This window comes from Mirounga leonina, unplaced genomic scaffold, assembly GCF_011800145.1.
Source record: "Mirounga leonina isolate KUSES-001 unplaced genomic scaffold, KU_Mleo_1.0 Mir_125, whole genome shotgun sequence".
NCBI lineage: Eukaryota > Metazoa > Chordata > Mammalia > Carnivora > Phocidae > Mirounga > Mirounga leonina.
Genome location: NW_023270305.1, coordinates 41,049,448 through 41,071,319, shown reverse-complemented (window position 1 = coordinate 41,071,319; position 21,872 = coordinate 41,049,448). Strand labels below are relative to the sequence as shown.

Below are 21,872 nucleotides of genomic sequence, written 5' to 3'. Positions count from 1 at the left end.
CTACTCCGCCCCCCGGCGGTATCTAATGCCAGACCATCTTTCACTTTCGGGTCACTCTTGATGGGAGATGGCGCCGATTCCGAAGACAGTGGGGCGGATAAAGCTAAGTAAGCCGGTGTGACAAGACGGGAAGGGGGTCCAGGAGGGGAGGGACAGCCCCACTTGGGTCTACCTGTTTTCAGTAGGGTCTTGTGCTTCCCGCGGTGGGCGGAAGGCTCCGGCCCATCCATCCCGAGCCTTTTCACGCGCCACCGCCTTCCTTTACTATAGACTGTCCTCTGCGACCTGGCTGCCCGCTGGGGGTCGCTGCTGTCCCCAAACTCTGCCAGGAATTCGGTCCTGAGGACTACGGCACCGAGGTAAAAGGACTCCGAGCTCCCCCTTGGCCTGTTTATTTTGGTCACGCGTCTTTCCAGCCAGCTGTGCTGAGCCCCGCCACAGCCGGGCGCCCACTGGGCTCCGAGCGCTCCGTGAAGGCGTGGCCTCGGGCTCGGGCTTGGAGGAGCGCTTGGCAGATGGAGGGTGGTGGAAGTGGGCAGGATTGGGCGGACGAGGGTCTCTGAGTTGAGAATTGGGGAGTGGGTGGGAGTTCCTTAGGGTAAGATCTTACGAACAGAGGGAAGAGTGCGAGCAAAGACACCAAGGCAAGGAAGAGTTTAGAGAACCTCACTGAAGTGAGACCTGAGTGGTGTAAGAAATGAAGTGGGGAAAAGGCAGCAAGTAGCATGAAATGCTTTGTCTGGCACAAGGGCTTGGATGTCCTCAAGTAGGTGATAGGGTTATTGAGGGAGGGACAGCATCAGATTTGGGAGCACTTGAGAAGCAGTGTTTCCAGCTGCTTCCTGGGTATCTCCAAAACCTCAAACTCAGCAAGTCCATCAGTTAATTCATCTACTTTGCAAGTTGGCTGCTTTTCCTCTAACAGTTTTGGCTGATAATGCAAACTGACATCGCGTTACTTAATGCAGAAATCTGAGAATCATTGTATATAATCCTCCCTTTCCTTTACCTCACACATTTAGTCAGTCACTAAAATCCACTTTGGAAATGTCTCTTGACTCAAGCCCATCATTTCCTTTCCTGCTCCTGCTGCCACTGCCTTAGTTTAAGAATTCATTCTTTCTGTCATAGGGGCCTCCTAACTAACATTCCACCCCTAGAATCATCTCCTTCCCCAGTGCTGTTTCCCTTGAGTGCTTCACTCCCCAGATCAGGCCCACTCCCATCACTGACAAGACGAAGTCCAAACTCACTGGGTCACACAGGGTTCTTCAGACCCAGCTCCTGGCTGCATCTCTAATAAAATAGTCTCCTCACCAATCTCTCTGCCTTTGCTCATTCAACACACTGAGCACCACCAATGTACCAGGCACTGTGTTAGGTACTGGGAAGACAGCAGTAAACCAAACACAAAAACCTTTTAGTCAATGAATTAGAAGCATCTAGTGGAGGCGGCCAGTCAACAAATAAACAATATAGTATGCCAAATATGAAAAATGCAAGGAAAAGTAAAACAAGAAGGATGGGAAGTGCTAAATGAAGTTGAGTTTCTCTTTTTAAAGGGAGTAGTCAGGGCCTCCTGGGAAAGGTTTAAGCAGGGATCTGAAGGGGTGAGCCATTCACTGGGGAAAGAGCATTCCAGGGAGAGGAAGTAACAAGGACAAAAGCCCTGAGATAGGAGCACACTTGGTGTGTTGTAGGAACTTTAGAGGAGACCACTGATCACTGTAGCTAGAGGTGGGGCCAGAGGGTAGGAGACGATTCATGGAGGACTGGGGAGCAGATTGTGTTCGGCCATGTGGTGAATTAAGAGAGTAGCATAGACTGTGCTTTGGGGAGAATTAGAAGGTCAAAGTAATTCCTTTTTTGTTTGTTTTTAGAAATGGCTAGACTGGGGCACGCCTGGGTGGCTCAGTCAGTTAAGTGTCTGCCTTTGGCTCAGATCATGATCCCAGGGTCCTGGGATTGAGCCCCGTATCGGGCTCCCTGCTGAGGGAGCCTGCTTCTCTCTCTCCCTCTGCCTTTCCCCCAGCTTGTGCTCTCTCTCTCTCTCCTCCTCAAATAAATAAAGTTAAATCTTAAAAAAAAAAAAAAAAAGAAGAAGAAAGAAAGAAATGGCTAGACTGGGCCAGTTAGGAAGCCGAATTAAACCCACGAGGAAATTGAATTTGAGTGTAAGACTTGATGACTGCACAAAGCAGTGTCCATGAAGATGCTGTTGAGTCAGGACTATCTCCTGAAGGATACCTGCCTCTAAAACTGTTTAGAAAGTTGACTATACTTCCATGATCTGAAGTCCTTCCTATGTGTTAGTTTAGCCCTCTGGAGTTTCATGTGGCTTCTAAGTTTCTCAGTCGTGGGCCACCAGCTAGTCAGGTGTGTGCTCTGTTTAGGCCTGAATAGGCCACACAGGGACAAGATGACTCCTGTCCTCCTCCAAAGCTGACACTAACTGAGGAAATGATTCTCCTAAGAACCACAGAATGTAACAGGCGAAGCCTTGAAGAGTCTTGTCTCATTTTGTAAATGATGAAGCCAAGGTTCAGGGAGGTTAAATGACTTGTCCAAAATCAAACAGCCAGGCAGTGGCAAAGCCAGAACTAAGATGCAAGCAGCAAAGTGTTCTTTCCAGTTCCATGCTTCTCGCCAATTGAGAGAGCAGTACAAAGCAGTGGATAATAAGGTTCTAAACTGTACAACACAGACTGTATGAGTATAGCTTGGTTGAATGAGGGCAGAGATCATTGGAGATGAAGAGGTTTGAGGGAAGATGGAATTTGAGCTGGACCTTGAAGATGAGACAAGGTGTGGTGAGAAGCTCCGAGCCAGGAAGGCTTTGGGAAGGAGCTGGAGGGAAGATCCCAACACCAGAAGGAACCTGATAACTGAGGGACAACAGCAGCCAAGCAGGAGCAAATTACAGGGGAAGATTAGGAGGGTCAGCCAGGGAGCTTTTTTGGAAAGCTCCAAATCCTAGGCTGAGGAGCTAAACTCATTCCTGCCTATGGGCCTGGCAGTGGGGGATTACTGGAAGTTTCTGAGTAGGGAAGTAACTGCTGAGAGGTTGGTTTGGGGGAAAACAGATGACATGCAGGGGAGAGGCCAGCCAGGAACTACTGTGCTCATTTAGGCGTGAGGTAGCTCCAGAGTAGGTTCTATAGGGTTGCCCATATTCAAGGATATGACAGGGGGCATAGCTGGAAGAGCAGGTAAGAAGTCTCTTTCTGAGCCTCAGTGTAGCCAACCTAGCGGCAGGTCAAGGGGAGGAGATCTTATATGATGAAGAAGGCTGGGCTGAGGGCCACACAGAACCCTTGGGAGCAAGAGAGTAGTGAAGGAGGTGATATACCAGGAAAACCAGAGAAGCGTGTCTTCAGGCGCTGAGTGGGGAGAGGTCAGCCAGTAAGTTTCTCCAGGCTGGGGGGCTGGTTTGCGGTCGCCATGGTGGAGGGGTCAACCCAGCCAGGCCCCTCGTTCTCTCCTAGAGCTGCCCCCAACACCAGCCTCCCCTCCCCTCCCTCTCCCAGGACATAGTGGATTTTCTCCGACGGCTTGTGGAGAGTGATCCCCGGGGCCTGCACCGGATCCACATGGACGGGAGCAGCGGGCGGCTACAGCTGTGGCACCATGGTGGGGCGTGCAGGGGCCGGGTCCAGGGATCGAGGCTGGTACCCTGGGGGGGCTGGCCCTCAGATGCTCCTCTCTCTCATGTACCTTTTTCTTTCCCTTCTCCCTATCCCTCTTGACAGATTACCTCCTGGAACATTTCTGTGATGAGGGGAAAACGCCTGGACAGAGTGACATGGCCAAGGGGGTCGAGGGACTGGGTACCTACTGTGGTCTCCGAAAGTCCTTCCTATATCCTCCCCAAGGGTCAGAGCCCTGCCCTCCTAGCCCCCCTGCCTCTGCCCCTGCCTCTGCCTCTGCCTCTGCCCCTGGTGGTTCAGACAGCCTACTTCAGGTGGCCATGCCCCAGAAGCTCCTGTTGACCGAAGAGGTGAGACTGTCAGCAAGGGGCTTCACCTCTCCCAGTGCTCTTCCGGATGCCAGATTCCCTCATCTGTCCCCTAATTAGGACCTTTCAGTGTCCTTCCATCCTGCTGGCCTCCCTTTGGCTTTCTTGGTCGCTGTCTCTCTTTTCCTGTCACCTGCCTTTCCTTCTCCAGGAAGCCAACCAGCTGGCTGAGGAGCTGGTGGCTGAAGAGGAGCGCATGAAACAGAAAGCAGAGAAGAAACGACTCAAGAAGAAGGTAGCTAGAGGGCAGGAGGAGTGGGAACCCAGAGGGATTTGGGAGAGGGAAAGAGGGACACGTTGTGAGGACAGGAGAGAACTCAAGGTGGCCCATAGTGGATCCTCTTGCGAGAGGGCCCAGGGGCTCAGAAGCCTGGAGGTGAGGGTCTCGTGGAAGCCATACGGCGTGGTGGTTCTGGAGTCACACTATACCGCCTGGGTTGGAGTCTGCCTCTTTCTTACTGGGAGACCTCTGCCTGGTGACTCTCCTGTCTGCTTTTTCAGCTGTAACACAAGGATAACAACAAAACCTACCTCATGGACCTGCAGAGATTAAATGAGATAGTGTATGCAAAGCTCTTAACCCAGGACACAACCTATAGTCTCTACTGTTCACGTAAAGAATTGGCTTCAAGATACAAGTTGTGTGTGTGTGTGTGTGTGTGTGTCTGCGTGTTTACATATAGTGTTCAAAACACATCATCAGCATCATCGTCTCTATTATTTGCAGCGTCAAAAGGATCGCAAGCGACAGGAGCGCTTGGAGCAGGAGGGTGGGGAGCCCAAGGTGAGTGTCCGCAGGCAGGTCTGAAGAACACTAGGTGCCAGGAGGGTGGGAGCTGAGAAGGCAGGCAGCTCAAGGTGAGCCCCATCTGCCTTCCCTCCAGGTCAAGGCCACCCCAAATGGGGATGGGAGCCCCCCATCCAGCCCCGGGAACTCTCCTCAGGGACAGTGTGGTGAGGAAGAGGTGAGAGTCCCCTTCCTTCTCTTCTTGGTCTCGGCCCACCCCACCCCCACCCCCGCCTTCCCTTCCCCCTACTCCAGGACATACTTCATCCCCACCCTCTCCTAACTTTCCTTTCTGCTCACAGGACTCACTGGATCTATCTAGCACTTTCGTGTCTCTGGCTTTGCGCAAGGTTGGGGATTGGCCTCCCAATGCCCGCAGAGAGAAGGGACTGAGCCAGGAGCCTCGAGGCAAAAGCCAGAGCCCCCAAGAGAAGATGCGCCAGGAGGAAGCGAGCTCTCCAATAGAAGAGAGCCCCAGGCAGAGTCCTAAGGCAGAGGTGAGGTGACCAGTAGAAGGAGTTCTGTGGCTCTAGGATTAAGAGCTCCGTTACTGACACCCTGACCCTGGGTAGTTCCTTCTGCAGGAAGGTAGGGCTGATACCCTCTTGCAGAACTGTCATAAGAATTACATAAGTTGGGTGATGCTGACTGCAATATTCATTGTTTGAATAAAGGAGAAGGATTTGGGGAAGCTGAGGCCTGAGTCCTGCTTGACTTTGCTCCCTATCCCTAGGCATCTCTGGGACTGCTGGAAGCTGCCTTATACCAGAGCCAGGAGCTGGCAAGTGAGATTCTCTCTTTCTCTCTCTCCTTCCTCACCCTACCCTCCCTGGGATAGCCCCATCTGAACCCTCCCACCTTCTTTCCTCCTCAGCGTTGGGTACCAGCTTTGCCCAAAATGGTTTCTACCACAAGGCTGTGGTTCTCTTCACCCAGGCCTTGAAGCTCAACCCCCGGGATCATCGGTGAGTGGGGGCTTGGCCACTGTGCTGGGAGGTCAGGGCAAGGCAAAGCATTGAGGATCCAGACTTTTGGCTACTTTGTCTTTATCAGGTTATTTGGAAACCGCTCTTTCTGCCACGAGCGGCTGGGTCAGCCCATGCGGGCCCTGGCCGATGCCCAGGTGGCCCTTACCCTGCGACCTGGCTGGCCCCGGGGCCTTTTCCGCCTGGGCAAGGCCCTGATGGGACTGCAGGTAAGGGGTCCGGGATTGGAAGCGTAGGCGGAATTTGAGTTGCATGAGGCAGGGATTGGGTCTATACTGGCATTTTCTGGTAAAGCTCCTAGTACCACAGTGTCGCGGTGTCAGTGGTACTAGGAGCTGAGGCCAGTTTGAGGAAGGGGGCAGCTTTAATTTCCTTCACCCCTTTGATACCTAAACTTCCCTCTTTCTAATTCCTCTGGGACGAAAGCGTTTTGAGGAGGCAGCTGCTGTGTTCCAGGAGACTCTGAGAGGCGGCTCCCAGCCTGATGCAGCCCGGGAGCTCCACTCTTGCCTTCTGCACCTCGCTCTGGTAAGGGAACCAGGCCCACTGGCGTGCTGGGAGGGGCCAGCAGGAGAACTGGCGGGGATTTCCACAGCAAGCGCTGCTCCCTTCGGCCTCGGGCGGGCAGTGGGAGCAGGAATGGGTGGGATGGGGGCTTGGGCTGTGCTGCTAAAAAGGAGTAACAGGTGCCCCTCTCTCTCCCTTCTCAGCAAGATCAGAGAGGAGGAATCAGGGAGCCACATCTATCAACTGGGTTCCCGCAGCCATTTTCCCAATCTGGGCCGGGCCCCTCAAGCCTCCTGTCTGTCAGGCGCCCTCCAAGCACTGCTCCGAGAGCCGCTGGCCTTCTGTCTCCACCCCTGCATCATCCCCCTTGTCACCTGAGCCACTCCAACTCACCCCGCCCCCAGACACGGAGCAGAAGACCCCACCCTCTCCATCTCCTGGGCGCCTCAACTGGCCCTGGTATCCTGGGACTTCGGCCCCAGCATCTCCCTCAGGCCAGATGATGGCGGACCTTTCTCTCACAGGACAAGACCATGTGTGCATCCCCCATTTCCTTGCATATCTTGAGACCTTGTAGTCTAAAGCCATAATTAAAGAAACCCCTGGTGGCCATTCCTCTTGCCCCAGAGACCTGATGACAGAAAGGAGCCCCATGTCCACTTTGATTCTGAAGCAGATGGCTTCCTCTGGGGGCAGTAAAGAAAAATAAAATCCACCAAGGCTACAGAGGGAACTGTACAGAAGTTCAGGTTTTCAGACTAAAACAGACCCAGAAGGGAGCATATAGGGCTTGCTCTCTTTTTTGGCTCTGGGGGACTCATTCACCAGCAGAACTCTATGCTCAGGAACGGGTTCAGGTGATGAATGACGCCTGAGTCCCACCCTTCATCTTAATAGATGCTCACATCTTCCTGAGCCCAGCTCTCACCTTGTTTCTTCTAGCCCCAACCCCTCCTGCCTTGTTCCCTGTCATTTGGTGCACATTCTGACTTCTCCTTTGCCCGGTGGTCTCACCTCCTCCAACTGCTAGAAGAGTCACGGGGGTTGACATTTGGGAAGTCCCTTACCAGCATCTGCCTGGAGGTGGCAGGGTTCGCGCATCTCCACATTCCCCCCCTGCTGGCTCTCCTGCTGATGGGACCTCAGCAGGCGCCTAGGGTGCTGCTCCCACGGCCGTGCTCCTTCCCCGCTCCAGCACTGGGTGTTGTAATGAGCATTTCCCCATGTCAGTTTACTCGGTATTTCCACCAAGGGTCACTCCCCCCAAAGAAGGCTGTCATTCCCTACTTGCCGCGCAGGAATCATGATCTTGTGGTTTCTCCTCTAAGATCCTGGCAGCTGCGCCTGGCTGCTTCCTCCCTAGCCCTGCCTGGGACTCTCAGCTCACTGAAATGTGTATCTGCAGGGGACTCTCGGTCTCTCAGAATGCCTTGCCCATTCATCAGGACAAATGATTCTTGCCGCCCTATGGTCTTGCTCAACACCATTCACACCTGTATAGGAGATGTTGAAAAACCTCCTTTATATAGGGTTTTCCCAAATTCTTTTTGTTTACGGAGTAGGCTCCTTAAATACCGTATAGCAGAATGAAGTCTGCCATCATGAGTTGGGTCACCTTGGGCAGGTCTCTCAACATCTGTGCCTCAGGTCCCTCATTTGTAAAATGGGAGCAGTCCCTACCTCACAGGGCTGTTGTGAGGACTGAAAGTCAGAGTGTGAGAAAATACCAAGTGCCTGGTACATGAAGTGTGCTAAATAAACTGGTTTTTATCTGCAACGGTCCTACATATTCATGATTCCCCCACAGTGGAAAGAAGTGACTATGAGTGAATTGTTGCTTATGTCACAAAATACAGAGCTCTGGGGCTGTGGTTCTCCAAATGTAGTCCCTAGACCAGCAGCAACCTAGGAATTTCCTGCAAATGCACATTCTCAGGCCCCACCCTAGACCTTCTAAATCAGAAAGTACAACAGTGGGGCCCTGCAATTTGTGTTTCATTCAAGCCCTCCGGGTGATCCTAATGCCCATCCACTTGTTCTAGGACCTGGCAGAGGATACACTATCTAGAGGCCATTTTGGTGGGAGAGGCTTGAGTTTTGTTCATCCAAGGTTTGATTATGGGAGGTAGAAGCACCGGACAGGAATTTGGGAGGCCTCAAGTGGAGGGAGATTATGGCTCAGAGCCAATTAACTTGACTAAATCGTACCTTCTTAACAAGAATTATTTGCTCTGGAAGTTCTTTGCTCATGCCTAGTTGGGGAGAGGTGGTTGTGTTTGTTTGAGGGGTGATTATATGATGATGATTCCATAAGAGTCCTGTTCATGTGGTCTTCTTGTTCTAGGCAGCAGGGAGGTACTTCTCTCGGGTTCCTCAAAGAATGGGCACCCGCCACCACTGTGTGGTATCTTTGCTTTGAAGCTGAGCCGGCTCCTTGCTTTTCAAGCCTCTCAAAGAAATGTCCCCTCCCCAGTATCCCTTGACTTATCCTGGACTTCTCTGAGTCCTGGACTATCTCTGAGAGCCACAGGACTCCTGACACCTTGTCCCCATTTTGCCCCACACTCACACTGCTAACTGGTTGGGTTCCAACCCAGCAGCCAGAGTTCTGAGTCCCTAGGGTTGGAAAGCACGGTGACCAACCTGGGACTGGGATTTCCTGGAGTGTGAGACTTTTTGTGCTGAAGGTGGGAAGGTGGGAAAGTCCTAGAATGAGTCAGTCACTCTAAAGGTTCCAGAGAGGCAGCCTTAGGAAGGGGATGAAAGGAATAAGGAGGGGCCCTGAGCCAGAATCAGGGTGTGTGTGTGTGTGTTGTCTATGTGTATTGAAAGGGCAACACAGGTGCAAAGAATACTTTTTGTACACAATGGCTGACAAATTCTTAGCTCTACAACAGTAGTCATTATTTCTTCCCATGATGCCATTTTTCTTCCAGTTGCCCAGGTTTGTGAGGTTGTCACTGATGGAAGCAATCTTTGGTCGCTGGGATAATCACACAGATTCCTTTCGTTACAGCCTCCCCCACCCCCCAAGTCTGGCCCTGAATTCCCTCGGCTCTTACCTTCTGCAGTGACCAGAGATAACACTCCTACCTCAGGCCCCCGCCAGTTCCCAGTCTACCCTACACTTGCAGCCAGATGAGCCTGCTCGAACACTGCTGTCATGCCTCTCCTCTCTAAAACCTCCATGGACCATGCTCTATCTACAGTACAACGCCTAAATTCCTACCTTTGGCCCTTTCTCCTCTGCTTTCTTCGTAAACCGTTTTCTTCTTTCAGTTAGGCCCAGTCACAGTTACAGGGACAGAACCTGTAGTGGCCGAAAGCATGAGCCCCTGAGTCAGACAAGAAGCAGGTTAGTGCCAGCCCCACCACTTACAAGCTTCAGGACATGACCAACACTTCTTGGGCTGTGATTCAGTCTCTTTACACTTAAAATGAAATTAAAATCTCATTATCTCCTGGGATTACTGTGAAGATTAATCCATGCAAATCACTTGAATTGTGCTCAATAAGGGGTAGCTATTGTCTAAGAGCACAAGGTTCCCTTCTGCCTCCCAGCCTTATTCACTCTCCGTGGAAGAGCCTCTCCTGGGACCTCCACCTGCAACTGAGGCCCTAGCTGACTCCCCTTGAATCCTGGAAGGGTCACTCTCAAAGCATTCTTGAGAATGAGACTGTGGCATCTGGGCAGAAGCATGGAAAGGTCTGACGGGGGGAGGAAGTACTGACACGGAGAGAGGGCAACCAGGAAAGAGCCTAAGCATGGTCTTCTGAAGATCAGTAGGGATGGCCCTGCATAGTGGTAGGCCTCTTCCCTCCCCATCACACTGCCAGAGGTGATTAATTACCGGCAGAATATATTAGTCTCAGAAATGTCCACCGGTGGGGGTAGGCTGTTGACTCCACCCGCAATGCCCCAAGCTGCTACTCCAAGCTCCGCCTCAGCCGGCCTCCCCATCCTCCTGCCAAGGCCACCATCCTGGTGGGGACATTTCCTGCCCAAATGCAGGGCAGAGTTCCCGGAAGTAGGGCTGTGCCGCTTCTCCCTCGGGGCTTCACTTAGCCATCTCAGTATAGGGTTCTTTCAGGGGAGGTAGGAGAAGGGTCAGGACCCCATTGACAAGTAACCTCAGGGTGGGGAAAGGGTAGAATCAGGCAGGTCATTGTCACTCTGGGGCCACCTAGAGGTTAGGAGCAAGGTCTGGGGGTGGGGTGGGGTGGGGATCAAAGGCCTGGTGGAGTCCTGCAACCAAAGGCAGTCAGTAGGGGTGGGTGGCCCACAGCTACCAGAGTCCCATCTCCTACCCCTCAGCTCGAAGTTTCCAGAGCACTGTTCGGGCTGACAAGCACTGGCTTTGAAGTCTGGCAGGATGCCTAGGTCCAAATCCTGACCTAGTGGTTCTGCCTTTGTGAAATGGGCATAATTATATCACCTACCTTAAGGAGTTGCTTTGAGGGTTAAAGGAGACACCGCGTTTAAAGCGCTCAGCCAAACGCGCAATCTGCACCATAATCGGCAGATTTTGCTCTTACCGCTCCGGGATGGAGGCCTCATGCGACTCATGCGCATCTCAATTTTATTCTCAACAATTGGGAAAAGCGAGCGTCTGGACTGTGAGCCGGAGGAGGCCGGATCCACACCCTCCCTCCACCCCGGAACCCAGACAGGGCGCGGCGCACGGAGGTGAGGAGTCCGGGGACCCAGAGCCCGGGGCTGGCGGCGGCTTTGCCTTCAGTCGTCCACCTGAATCTCCTCTTCTGACAGGTGGGGCCCGGCGTCAGGCGGGCCGGGGCCGGGGCCGGGGCCGGGGCCCGGGCCTGGGGCGCCATCCGGCAGCTCGAGGCGGCACTGGACTTCGGGGGCCAGAGCACTCAGCGAGGCCACGTCGGCGCGCATCTCCTCCACGTCGCGCTTGAGCTTGGCGCGCCGGTTCTGGAACCACGTGACAACCTGTGCGTTGGCCAAACCGAGCCTCGCCGCCAGCCCGTCGCGCTCCGAAGGCGCCAGGTACTTCTGGAAGACGAAGCGTCGCTCCAGCTCCAGCACCTGCTGCGCCGTGAACGCCGTACGTGACTTTCGGCGTCTGCGGCCGGCGGGGCCAAGGCCCAGCGCACCCGGGGCGGCGCGGCCTGCGGGGGGATAGGGCGGGGGTCAGTCTCTAGCCTGAGGGAAGGAGACACTGAGGCGGGGCGCGGGGCGGGGGTGGGGGGTGGAGCTCAAGCCGGGGTCGGGGAGGCAGAGGTGGGAGAAGGCAGACGGGAGCCAGAACCGTGGTCGCTTACCCAACCGGGGTTCAGGCCGAGATGGGAGTGGGGGTCATAAAGTGGAACGGGCCGCTTGGGTATGGGAGGCAGCAGGCTTGAGGGCACCCTGCGGAGGTGAGGGAGTGGGAGGAGGGCGGGACGGGCCAGAGAAGACCTGGCGCAGAGGCAGGCCATCTGGGGTGGGACCTTTGAGGCCTTTCGGGAGCCCCAGGATAATCGGGCTTGTAGGTTGGGGCCGGCACCCGAGGTGGGGCCCGACCATGGTCAAAATAGGGGCAGCTAGCCCGGCATGATGAGTGTTACTAGGACCCGGATCATGCCCTTCTGAAGACTCACGGGTCATGATGGGCACTCTCGGTTTACATATGACACGGCGCCTCCTCCTCGAGCCCAAAAGGGAGGTATGGGGGATCAAAGCGTAAGGAGAGGCGAAGTCCGTAGTCCCCCGACCCTTGCCGCCCCGAGGACCTTCTGCTCCTGTGCCCTCCCCAGAAGAGAACGGCGTGGAGCGGAGCGAGGTCACCCGGAGAGGCCCGAGCCTCGCTTCCCAGCACTTTCTGCACCGCCCTTGCCCTAGCTCACTCGTTTACAGCCTCCGGCTCAGGCCTTTTGTCTCCTTCTCACCGGTCTCTCTCTGTCACGATTGCCCCGCCTACAGCGCACCGACCCGCGGGTCACTCAGTTCTCGACAGACCGGCCCTTCCCCTCGGCGCTGGCGGCCTCCAGGAGCGGCCGCGGAGCCTGGGAACTAACGGAGGGGAGGTGAGGAGTGGGAGATGCAAGTCCCAGCACGTGGGCTGAGAGCAGGGGGCAGATTAGGGTGGGGGCCAGGGTGAACGAAGGTTCGAGACCCGGACCTGGAGGAGAGAGATGGGGAGAAGGCCGAGTCAAAGTGCGCGACCTCGCGGGCGCTATACCTTCAGAGGACTCCGGAGCGTGCCCGTCAAGTCCGCGGAAAGTTTTACTGGTCAGCTCCTCCAGCGCGCACAGAGGCGATGTGGGACCAGGGCTCGACTCTGGAAGCGGAGACGTAGAAGGTCCTCGGGGAACCATGCTCGGGCCTAGGATGTCTGCGATGCTGAAGAGTGTCCGGGGTGTCCGGGGCTCGGGTCCCGAGTTCATGGCCGGTCGGGCTGTGGCGGTGCCGCCGCCGGCTGCGATCCGCTCCGCAGCTGCCTGGGCCCCGGCGCACGGCTCCCGATCTGGGCCCCCCGCCTCGGACCCGCCCTCCGCGCTGGGCCCGAGCCCCGTGTGCCCCTCCTCCTGCGCCCCCAGCCCCCAACTCGGGGCCGCAGTAGGTCTGGAGCTGGTAGATGTCCCGGCAGCGGTATTTCTACAGGGTGGGGAGGCTCGGAGAGAAGCCCCGAACAACCTGCCGTACCGTGCCGCCGAGCTGCTCCGCGCTGCGGGGCGCGGCCCGGTGCACATTCAAGCTGGACCCTTCCTGGACGGCCCCCAGATTCTGTGTGCCACTGACTCCCCGCCAAGCCGTGGCTCTGGCTCATAAACTAGTCGGCAATAAGATTGCTTCCCCGACCCCCGGCGGATGGGGATTTGCAAAATTCCGAGGAGGGAGATCAGAGCTGACGGTTCTAGGATCTCCAATCTCTCCTAGGAAGAACCTCAGTCTCCTGACCTAGCCGCCTCGTCCCCGCCCCATCCCTGCCGAATGCTCTTAAAGAGGTCCTGGCGGCTGGAAGTTATTAGTGCGGCGCGAGGGGGCTGGGGCAACTCGAGACTCGGCAGGACCTGGCCTGGCAGAGCGTCTGCAACCAGGATGCGATGTGGAAGCAAAGGCAGGTGAGTGGACTCCTCCGGCTCTCTGGACCCAAGTCGTTCCACCACGGCTCAGAGGCCCTGCGAAAGTCAAAACGCATGGAGAAGCGGAGGAGACCTGGGCCTCGGGAGAGAGGACCCAGCAAATGCGGAGCGAGCGCTACTGCCGGGGCTGGGTCTTTGCCAGGGAAGACTGGCCTCCGCAAGACCCAGCAGTCCATCTGTCTTCGCCTCCTTACTAAGCTCCTGTAGTTCAGATAGGGATTCCCCAGCCTGGAGAGCCAGAAACCACCGTGTAGGAGCAGCAAGGGGAAGGGCTACTGGTCACTCTCCATAGAGAAGTGACTTTAAGGCCAGACTTCATGGATCCAACCAGTTCCTGGGACAAAAACCCCTGCCAACTCAGGGACAAACTCTGACGTCTGGGATATTCATTCCTTTTTTTTTTTAAGATATTATTTATTTGAGAGAGAGCGTGCGCGCACAAGGAAAAAGCAGACTCCCTGCTGAGCAGGGAGCCGGACCTGGGGCTCAATCCCAGGACTCCGGGATCAAGACCTGAGCCGAAGGCAGACGCTTAATTGCTTAACCAACTAGCCACCCAGCCGCCCCAGGGATATTCATTCTTATTTGTGTCTTTGTTTTCTCCCACACCTATTCTAGTCCTGAGCTCATACCTGGGTGAGCACTCTACAGCTCTCCTTTGTAGGAAGCAGGCAGCTCTGGGAGAACGCTGCTTCACCAGTGGAGGCCCAACAAGGCAAGGGTTTTGTTCACCAAATAGCTAGGGGATTCACAGCCCAGAGGCAGAGAAGCCCCACCACTCCTGAGGAGCTCACCATTCCTAAGGAACTTGCCTCCACAGGATTCTAGTTTTTTCCAACAGTGCCAAGAAGAAGTCCCTCCTGGACTGTCCATTATGTCACCTCTGTAGACCTCTGCACCTCCCATCACTTGTGCAGTGATCCTCTGTGCCTGTTCCCTGGGGCAAGTGGAGCCTGCAGTTGAGGTGCCCTAAACAGAGCCTGGGAGATCTAAGGCACCTGGGCCAAAGACTCTTTAACAAGGACAAGAAGGCACTTTGATAGTGGGGGTGAGGGGGCCCGGCCCACCAAACAAAGATGGAGAAACACAGGGTCTTCTTGGTAAGACCCCTCCCCTCCCCCAGACACACCCAGATGCTTGCACAGTACCCTCATGGCAGCCTGAGGAATACACTCAGTCCAATGGGCCACTGCTGGGGCAGAGAGCAGAGCCAGGCCACAGCAGAAAGCTGAGATGCCTCAGGACCTTGCTAGTTGGTTATAAATGGTGGGAGGTGGAGGGGGGGCAAGAGAGACCCTCCTAGCTGGAGGCCTCAGCCCTCTGAACCATCCTGCCGTTTCACTTAATCTGCATTTAAAGAGGGTTCCAGAAGGCTGCTGCAACAGCCTAGCCCTTGTCCCGGCCCTGTCACCAAACAGACACTCAGGCTTCCTCTATGTAGCTTTTAGGTCATCTCTTCCTCTGCTCTCAATTACTAGTGTGTTTGTGGGGAGTACCCTCTCTCCTGAAGGGCCTTTGCCTTCCTCCCCATCCATCTCTCCTGCCTATCTTCCCCCAGCAACCAGGCTCAGGTAATGGGGTTGCACAAAAGAGTTGGGCGATCCCCATTTGGGGGACGAAAGGCAAGGAGAGACTAGTAAAGGTAGGAGGCCACTGACACCAGAGCCCGTTAAAGTCAGCCCCGAGGCCAGGGACGTGTCCAGACGATGGTGGGGCCACAGTAGGGGACTTCTCCCAGCAAAACCTCTGGAACCTGAGCTGGGAAGAAATCAGATCCGCTGATGGGGGTAGGAGGAAGGTGAATGATTAATGAGGGAGATTAAGAGATGAAACCTGGATTCTGGGCTGGGGGTGGGGAGGGGGTTGTGGCGCTCAGCTGTCTTGTAGGCTTCCCCCACCCATACCTCCCACCCCAAGGTCCAACCCTTCCTGTCCTGGGCCTCTTTCACAGAGTGATTCATAGTTACGCACCTTCCCCCGCCCTCCGCCCCCCCGCCCCAAGTGGTGGACGGTTTTCCTCTCTCAGCGTTCTCAAGCAACCCCTCGTGGTCTCCCACCTCCTCGGATTCCCATCATTGTCCCTTCAGACATTTGGGGGTCCTCTGCTCCTCCCCCTTGTAGAGATCCCCACATTCCAACTTTCATTCCCTCAGGAAGGTGCCTCTATTCCTATTTAAGGATGCTTTCTCACACCTCTGTTCTTCACCCACTTTCAGATTTCCCTTTCCTTGTGGCCCCCACCTTCTCCCTCATTCCCTGACACTGCACCTCTCAACCACCTTGCCCACCTCAGCCTCCCATCTGGCGGGCTCCCTGACCCAGGCCCCCCCCCCCAGATTGATGCCCCCCTTCTAGGCACTGAGATCTGCTCAATAAACAACCTTTAGCCTCCAAATTTCTCTCCCCGCGCATTCCTTTGAATTCTGTGAATGTAAAGGGGCAACTGGGGATCCTCTGATAACCCCCTCAGGGAGGCCGACGGATATGGCTAGTCACAGAGAGGTGCTTGGCTGCCCCTCCCCATCCTTAGGGAAGTCCCTTAGCCAGGGAGAGGGAAGTAGGAGTTAAGGGAGGAAACTCCAGGCAGCGGGGCGTGGGGCGGGGCAGCCGTCCATCTCCCACACTTCCGAGGATGTTTTCTCTTTCAGAAAACGTTGCTGCGGAATGAATAGACTCAGACACTTAACATTTTAGTTTCATTTCTTCTAGGGCCTCGCTCAGTCCGTGATCCCGTGGCAGCCCTTTACGCAGGCTCACAAAAAGCTCGGTGGTTGTGTGCACCAGGGGAGCAGTGGGATACTCAGACCCCCATCCTTCTCACACACACACACACACACACACACACACACACACACACCTCCCCCCATCCTTCACACACACACACACACACACACACCCCTCCCACCCCACCTCCACCCCCGAGACCCACTGCTCCACTACCAGTGAAGTCCCTTTTCCCTCCTTTTCTGCCCACCCCTGGCGCTGAGAGACTGGCCAGGCTGAGAGGAACTGGTTCTCCCCTGTGCCAAAGGCGGGGGCAAATCTCGGTGCCCCCTCCCCCCAGGTGAGTGTGGCCCACTGAAACGGCTAGATGAGAAAGGGCGACAGGGGCAAGGGCCAGCTTGACCCTGCGGGTGAGGACTGACGCCTCCACCCAGAAGCGCTGAGAGGTCAAGGGCTCCGCCCAGAGAGGGCCCGCTGTGCGCCCAGATGACTCTGCGGCCACCTCTTTGAACGCGACCAGCGCATTCTGGGTCACACAGCTCAAGAGAACCCTGGGCTTGATTCTCCCCATGGCGCAGATCATAACCAGAGTGACCCTGGGGGACTGGGTCTTCCCGGCACAAGCCAGGCAGGGGGGCAACAGACCCATCGACAGAGGAAGAGCAGAGCTCAGCCCTCAGCCTGCAGCTGGCCTGCATCAGCCACCTCGGGAGACACACCGCAGCTGCCTCTGCCAGGGCTGCTGCTGGACAAAAAGAAGGTTCTGCAGAGCTGGGGGTGAGGGGAGGTGGCCCGCTGCACCCCAGGTTCCCGCCTGAGCTCCTTCCGATGCTCCTTGGCCTCAAGCCATGCGCCATTAAAAGCCTCATCCCTGAGGCCTGGTCCCCAGTCAGCCTTATCTTCTGACTGGGTCTTCTTGATGCCAAGCTGCTGCCAAGCCCCAGACTGCTCCCCAATTCCTGCAGCTGCTTGGGGACCCAAAAAATCCTCAGGAGCATTTCTACTCTCTTTCCCTCTCAGCCCACACCTCTCCCTGGGTCACTCCTTAAAAATGCCCTTTCATCCGCAAACCCCTTGAGAACAGCCTCAGTGTGGCATGCTTGAGTGGGCCGTGGAGTCCCAGAAGACATGGGGGGGAGCCCAATTAAGAGAGATATAATTCATCCCAAATCTCAAGATATATGCTGGTGTACAGGCAGGCACAAAGGGGTGGAAAAAGCCTGGGTTCTGACAGAGAGAGGGTTTCCTGGAGGAAGTGATACTTGGACCTTGAAAGAACAGCTGAGTATGGGGTGAGGGAGAGGCATTCCAGGCATGAGGCCTGAAACATGGGACGCTTTGGGAATCATGGAGATTCTGTCAGGCTGATTGTTCTGCTATGTCCCCACCCTGGTCCTCATTGTCCGCCCATCACACCTGACGGCTCTTCCTTGCTTTCTGCAGTCTCTCCACCTGTGCTTTTCTCATGGCCTACAAGCTTCATCTGTGTGGAGGGAAGAAGGCCAGGTCTACTGTGCACTGGCCACTATGCTCAGGCCCCTCACACCGCACCCACCTCCACCCCCGGCCGCCCCAGTCTCAGGCTCTCTTAGCCAGTTCACACCATCTTCACTGTACTCCTCCCTAGGTCTTCTGCCACCCCGTCTCTATCCCTGGAAGCTTCAGGCCTTCAGCCCTCGCCAGCGATACACAATGACCCCTTTGAATTCACTGGAGTCAGACTTAGGCCCGTTGAAGACTTGGGCTTTAAGCATGAGTTCTGGGGGCGCCTGGGTGGCTCAGTTGGTTAAGCGACTGCCTTCGGCTCGGGTCATGCTGCTGGAGTCCCGGGATCCAGTCCCGCATTGGGCTCCCTGCTCGGCAGGGAGTCTGCTTCTCCCTCTGACCCTCCCCCCTCTCACGTGCTCTCTCTCATTCTCTCTCTCTCAAATAAATAAATAAAATCTTTTAAAAAAAAAAAAAGCATGAGTTCTGGCAACATTTCTGCTGCCTGCTCCATCCCACTCGTCCCAGGTTCAGCCACAGCCCATCAGCTCCCTTCAGGACCTCGCTGCTTCCTCCTCCATCTGTCATTGTCCCAGTCAGGCAAGTTTCTGACTATCCTACTAAGAGGCCACAGAACAGGGAGCCTGGCTGAGTGTACTTCCAGAGCCCAAGGCTCATGGCTGGGCTCATACAGACAAGGAACGTTCACTGAATTAATCAAGGGAATTAATAGCCTTGCTGCTTCCCTCTTGTTACCTGAAGCTGCCTTTGCTCTCCTGGACACCAGTTCCCTCTCCTCACCCTGGCTTCACCTAATCCAGGGACCTGAAGGCCTACCGAATCCTATATGGACAACCATGTCTCCAACTCAACACCCTTGTGTTCCCTGTGTCCTAGCCCCCCATTTTTTTTTTTTTTTTAAGATTCCTCCAATAAAGCAATTCTTTGGAACTTTCTTTAACATATCACTTTTCTTCAGTCCTGCAGTGGCCACTGTCTAACCCTAGCCCTACCCTCACCACTCCTGAATTAGGACACCTCCACTCAAGCCTGCAGCATATGCTACAACATTCAAGTACAGTGAGAACTCCCCTCCAGAAAGCCTTCCCTTCACCAAAAAAAAAAAAAAAAAAAAAAGAAAGAAAGAAAAAAAGAAAAAGCTGGTATGAGTAACCTGGTTCCACTTAGCTCACCTTCTGAGTTTTATATGTGTAGGGTCCTCTACCCCTCTCCTTTGGCAATTCACTGAGGGACCACGGACATAGAGAGGCCCTCCTTCATGATGAAACTCAGAGGATTTCTGAGGGAAGCAGAACACAGAACAAAGCATGAGTATGTGGAAGGAAGAAAGGAAGAAAATAGATGCTTTTTTAAAGTTTTTATTTCAAAAAATAAAGCCGCAGTTAATTTCACATAAATATCTGGGGAGGGAAGGGGACAGGGATGTGGTGGGGGCTTGGCCCCTACCTCCTCTTCTCTTTCACACTGTATTGTAAAAGCAAAGGGGATGGCTAAGGAGAGAACAAGGAGAAGAAGCAGTCAGTGGGCGCGTTCTTACCCAAAATGCCCCCTCAGCCCATTGCTGCCCTGGGGACTGCCTTGGCTCTGGCTTACCTTGCCGAACCAGCGGGAGAGCCATATCTGCTTCATAGTCATGTGATCTGGGAGAACTTCATTGTCAAAAAGGAGCTGTACCTAGGAGGGAGATGGGGGCACAGCTTTAGGAACTGCTCTCTCATGTAGATCAAGAACTACCTTGGTCTACTACAGACTCTGTCCCTCCCTTTCAACCCCTCCCTTCCCCAAAAACCTATTGTGGGAATACTCACATGCTGGGGATTTAGCATTAAGCGGTGACACAGGACCCTCCGGAGGTGACGAACTTCAGCTCTAACAGAACATCGGACATATTTGTTCTGGGGATAGGGATGGAAGGCAAAAGGACAAGGTGTGTGAGGGAAGGGCCACAGGGAGGTGAGTCTCCTTAGAGAGGCCCTCCCCTCAGCCCCTCTCACCTGCAGGATGCTTTTATTCTTGTCTTTGCCAGAACTGGGGGAAACAGACACAAGTTAGGGAGTCTGATCTTTTCCTGTCCCCCACCCAGAGCTATGGTATACTCTCTTCAAGGGAACAAACACTCCCTCACTGCTTGCCCTCTCACCAAGCCCCTCCCTGGTTCTGAGTCACTCACACTGTTACTTCAGACAGTTCATGACCTGTTCCTTACCTCAGCCGTTCCAGGCATAGGCTCAGCTGCTCATCATAGCGATAGTAGTGGGCTTTCGAGTGGTCGAAGCTGCTGAAAGGGAGGCCGAGGTTGCTCAGGGCTGGCTCTAAGAAAGAGTAGTGAGGAGAGTGGCACAGATTCCACAGTCCTTTTTCCCCAGAGAGCAAAACTGGTCAAGAGTGATGTTCTGGGGGCTTTATCTTACCCTCCTGCTGCCAAGGGACATACCTTCCCCACTGGGTTGGGTGACCCGGTCCAAGCCTCGGGACTGGTAGAATTCTCGAATCCGTTTCTCTTCACCTAGAAGGGAGGGGAGTGTGGGAAATAAAGAATTACCCCTTCCTAATACTTTGTCCCTGTGACTGTCAACTTCTTTACCTATGTGATTCCCACGAAAGCCCTTGTCATCTCAAGTCACCACTCAGCATCAGCCCTCTAGAGGCCCCTCAAAGTTGGGTTGGTCACTCACTGTCTTGTAAGCCAGGCACTAGCTTGTACACGATGTCCTGCATGACCCGGTCCAGTTTGAGGTTGAGCAGTGGCTGTGTCTCGTGGATCTTGATGTTGCACATGGGGCAGTACTTACTGGTTTGGAGGTACTTCACAATACAACTCTTGCAGACTGCAGGAAGAAAAAAGTAGACTCTCAGGCCCTCTGGGAATCGGGTTCATGGGCTAGGTGGGGTGCCTGGGTGGCTGGGGCAGGCAGCCAGCAGTCCGGCAACCAGCTTGGTGGGGGCTAGGGCCTGGAAGAACCAGCCAGGGTCCAGGGCACTCACAAGTATGAAGACACTCTGTGATGGTGGTAGCATCCACGAAGTAGCCAGCGCACAGGCAGCAGACGATGTGCTCATTCAGGTCTTTGATCTTTACTCGGACCTCCTCCTGCGGACCCACTCTCCGTCACCGATCACCCCCTCCAACCCCAAATCATACGCCTTCCCAGCTGGGGTGATACCTTTCAACACATCCCACGACCAAGTCTCGCACCTTGCGCGGTCCTCAGGGGATTAGCTCGCGGGAGCTGACACTCCCCCTCCGCCCAGCAGGGGGCTCCGCGCACAGCGGGGGCTCCCTTCACGTGGACTCGCCCGACCTTCCTTTCCCAGGGGAGACTACACGACGTGGGCGGCACAATGCGCAAGCGTCCTAGCTCGGAATTTGGCAACCCGACCGCAATCGCGCAGGCGCATTGGGCACCCTGTCTCTGCGCAGGCGCACTGGGCGCCGGGCCAGCCACCGCCCGTCCTCTAGCCGGCCCCAGTTCGCACCGCTAGCCGACCACAGCAGTAACCCTGCCGCCCCTGCACCTCGTTCCGTAGTGGGTCCATCTTGTACACTGACTGGAGCTGGTTCCGAAGCCTCATCGCGATCGCAATCTGGCCCCCCTGAGGAGACGCCATCTTAAAGGCTGATCCCGGCCGGCCACTTCCGGTGCCGCCTGCGGGGCGGGACTTGTCGCCCAGCAACGAGGGCTTAGGTCTTTTCGGATTCGCTGACCCTCTGTAAGGCCCCGCCCATGTCCCTTTCTCCCCGTGTGCTCACCTGAGCCCCACTGGCCCCTCCCCCTCCTCAATCCGTAATTAGGGAGGGGGGGTTGTGAGGAGGGGGTCCTATCTCATTGACCTCTTGTAGTAATCATCACAATAGACCCTACCCTACCGCGGGACTAACTTTTGGAGCCTGCAAAAGACTGCCCCCTTCTACCCCAAAGGGCCCAGAGGTCTCCGCCCGCCGCTGCCCAGGGTCGTCGATCTCCTGTGACCACGACCCCGCTAAAGAAGCCCCTCCCGGGTCCTTTCCTCGTAATGTCGCTCTCGTCAGCTGACGCGTCTGCGTTACGGAGCTTCATCCGGATGGCAGGCCTTCTCCCGGCTCCACGGCGGGAGTTTCACGGGGCTTTGCGGAGTCTCGGAGAGGGTGGCGGGGAGGGAGGGACCCCCAGGGACTTGGTGTAGTGATCTTATTCGCCCCCCCTCCCATCCTCCCCTGCCGCCGGGGCTTGTGGAGGGCGGGGGGCAGACCCTGGTTAATGATGATGATTCAATCATC

At 55.3% G+C, this 21,872-nt stretch overlaps 3 protein-coding genes across 7 annotated transcripts; 1 reads left to right on the top strand and 2 right to left on the bottom strand.

Annotated features, from left to right (window-relative positions):
* Positions 1–8,072, top strand: TTC31 (tetratricopeptide repeat domain 31). Of its 4 annotated transcripts, none has more exons than XM_035001242.1 (13): positions 1–107; positions 271–359; positions 3,528–3,630; positions 3,750–3,997; positions 4,167–4,250; positions 4,743–4,799; positions 4,900–4,980; positions 5,105–5,299; positions 5,536–5,587; positions 5,677–5,767; positions 5,856–5,997; positions 6,215–6,316; positions 6,503–8,072. In XM_035001242.1, the coding sequence occupies exons 1-13, from the start codon at positions 68–70 to the stop codon at positions 6,671–6,673; spliced, it is 1,455 nt and encodes a 484-aa protein (XP_034857133.1). In that variant the 5' UTR covers positions 1–67; the 3' UTR covers positions 6,674–8,072. The 4 variants fall into 4 exon arrangements, with proteins under 4 accessions (XP_034857133.1, XP_034857132.1, XP_034857135.1 ...); XM_035001241.1 differs by having other exon boundaries at positions 6,499–8,072; XM_035001243.1 differs by lacking the exon at positions 271–359 and having other exon boundaries at positions 21–107; positions 6,499–8,072.
* Positions 8,073–10,869: 2,797 nt separating this feature from the next.
* LBX2 (ladybird homeobox 2) lies at positions 10,870–13,265 on the bottom strand. Its single transcript, XM_035001236.1, has 2 exons — positions 12,481–13,265; positions 10,870–11,428 (listed from the first exon to the last, which is right to left on the bottom strand). The coding sequence occupies exons 1-2, from the start codon at positions 12,989–12,991 to the stop codon at positions 11,031–11,033; spliced, it is 909 nt and encodes a 302-aa protein (XP_034857127.1). The 5' UTR covers positions 12,992–13,265; the 3' UTR covers positions 10,870–11,030.
* A 69-nt stretch (positions 13,266–13,334) lies between these two features.
* On the bottom strand, positions 13,335–21,554 carry PCGF1 (polycomb group ring finger 1). 2 transcript variants are annotated; one of them, XM_035001234.1, is made up of 11 exons: positions 21,131–21,554; positions 20,600–20,705; positions 20,290–20,442; positions 20,049–20,120; positions 19,821–19,926; positions 19,609–19,642; positions 19,423–19,509; positions 19,208–19,288; positions 19,061–19,104; positions 18,787–18,893; positions 13,335–13,420 (listed from the first exon to the last, which is right to left on the bottom strand). In XM_035001234.1, the coding sequence occupies exons 1-10, from the start codon at positions 21,221–21,223 to the stop codon at positions 18,836–18,838; spliced, it is 834 nt and encodes a 277-aa protein (XP_034857125.1). In that variant the 5' UTR covers positions 21,224–21,554; the 3' UTR covers positions 13,335–13,420; positions 18,787–18,835. The 2 variants fall into 2 exon arrangements, with proteins under 2 accessions (XP_034857125.1, XP_034857126.1); XM_035001235.1 differs by lacking the exons at positions 13,335–13,420; positions 18,787–18,893 and having other exon boundaries at positions 18,957–19,104.
* Between the last annotated feature and the right edge of the window lie 318 nt (positions 21,555–21,872).

Bases quoted from the DNA above. Each gene is read 5' to 3' on its own strand.
- LBX2 (XM_035001236.1), bottom strand. From the start codon at position 12,991: ATGTGCACCGGGCCGCGCCCCGCAGCGCGGAGCAGCTCGGCGGCACGG. The intron at 11,429-12,480 runs GTATAGCGCCCG...ATCCCCCCGCAG, and splicing joins CGCTCCGGAGTCCTCTGAAG to GCCGCGCCGCCCCGGGTGCG.
- PCGF1 (XM_035001234.1), bottom strand. From the start codon at position 21,223: ATGGCGTCTCCTCAGGGGGGCCAGATTGCGATCGCGATGAGGCTTCGG. The intron at 20,443-20,599 runs GTGAGTGCCCTG...TTCTTCCTGCAG, and splicing joins CACAGAGTGTCTTCATACTT to TCTGCAAGAGTTGTATTGTG. The intron at 18,894-19,060 runs GTAGGGGCCAAG...TGCTTCCCTCAG, and splicing joins AGTGTGAAAGAGAAGAGGAG to AAATCCTCTGAGTTTCATCA.
- TTC31 (XM_035001241.1), top strand. From the start codon at position 68: ATGGCGCCGATTCCGAAGACAGTGGGGCGGATAAAGCTAA. The intron at 4,251-4,742 runs GTAGCTAGAGGG...TATTATTTGCAG, and splicing joins AGAAACGACTCAAGAAGAAG to CGTCAAAAGGATCGCAAGCG. The intron at 4,800-4,899 runs GTGAGTGTCCGC...CCTTCCCTCCAG, and splicing joins AGGAGGGTGGGGAGCCCAAG to GTCAAGGCCACCCCAAATGG.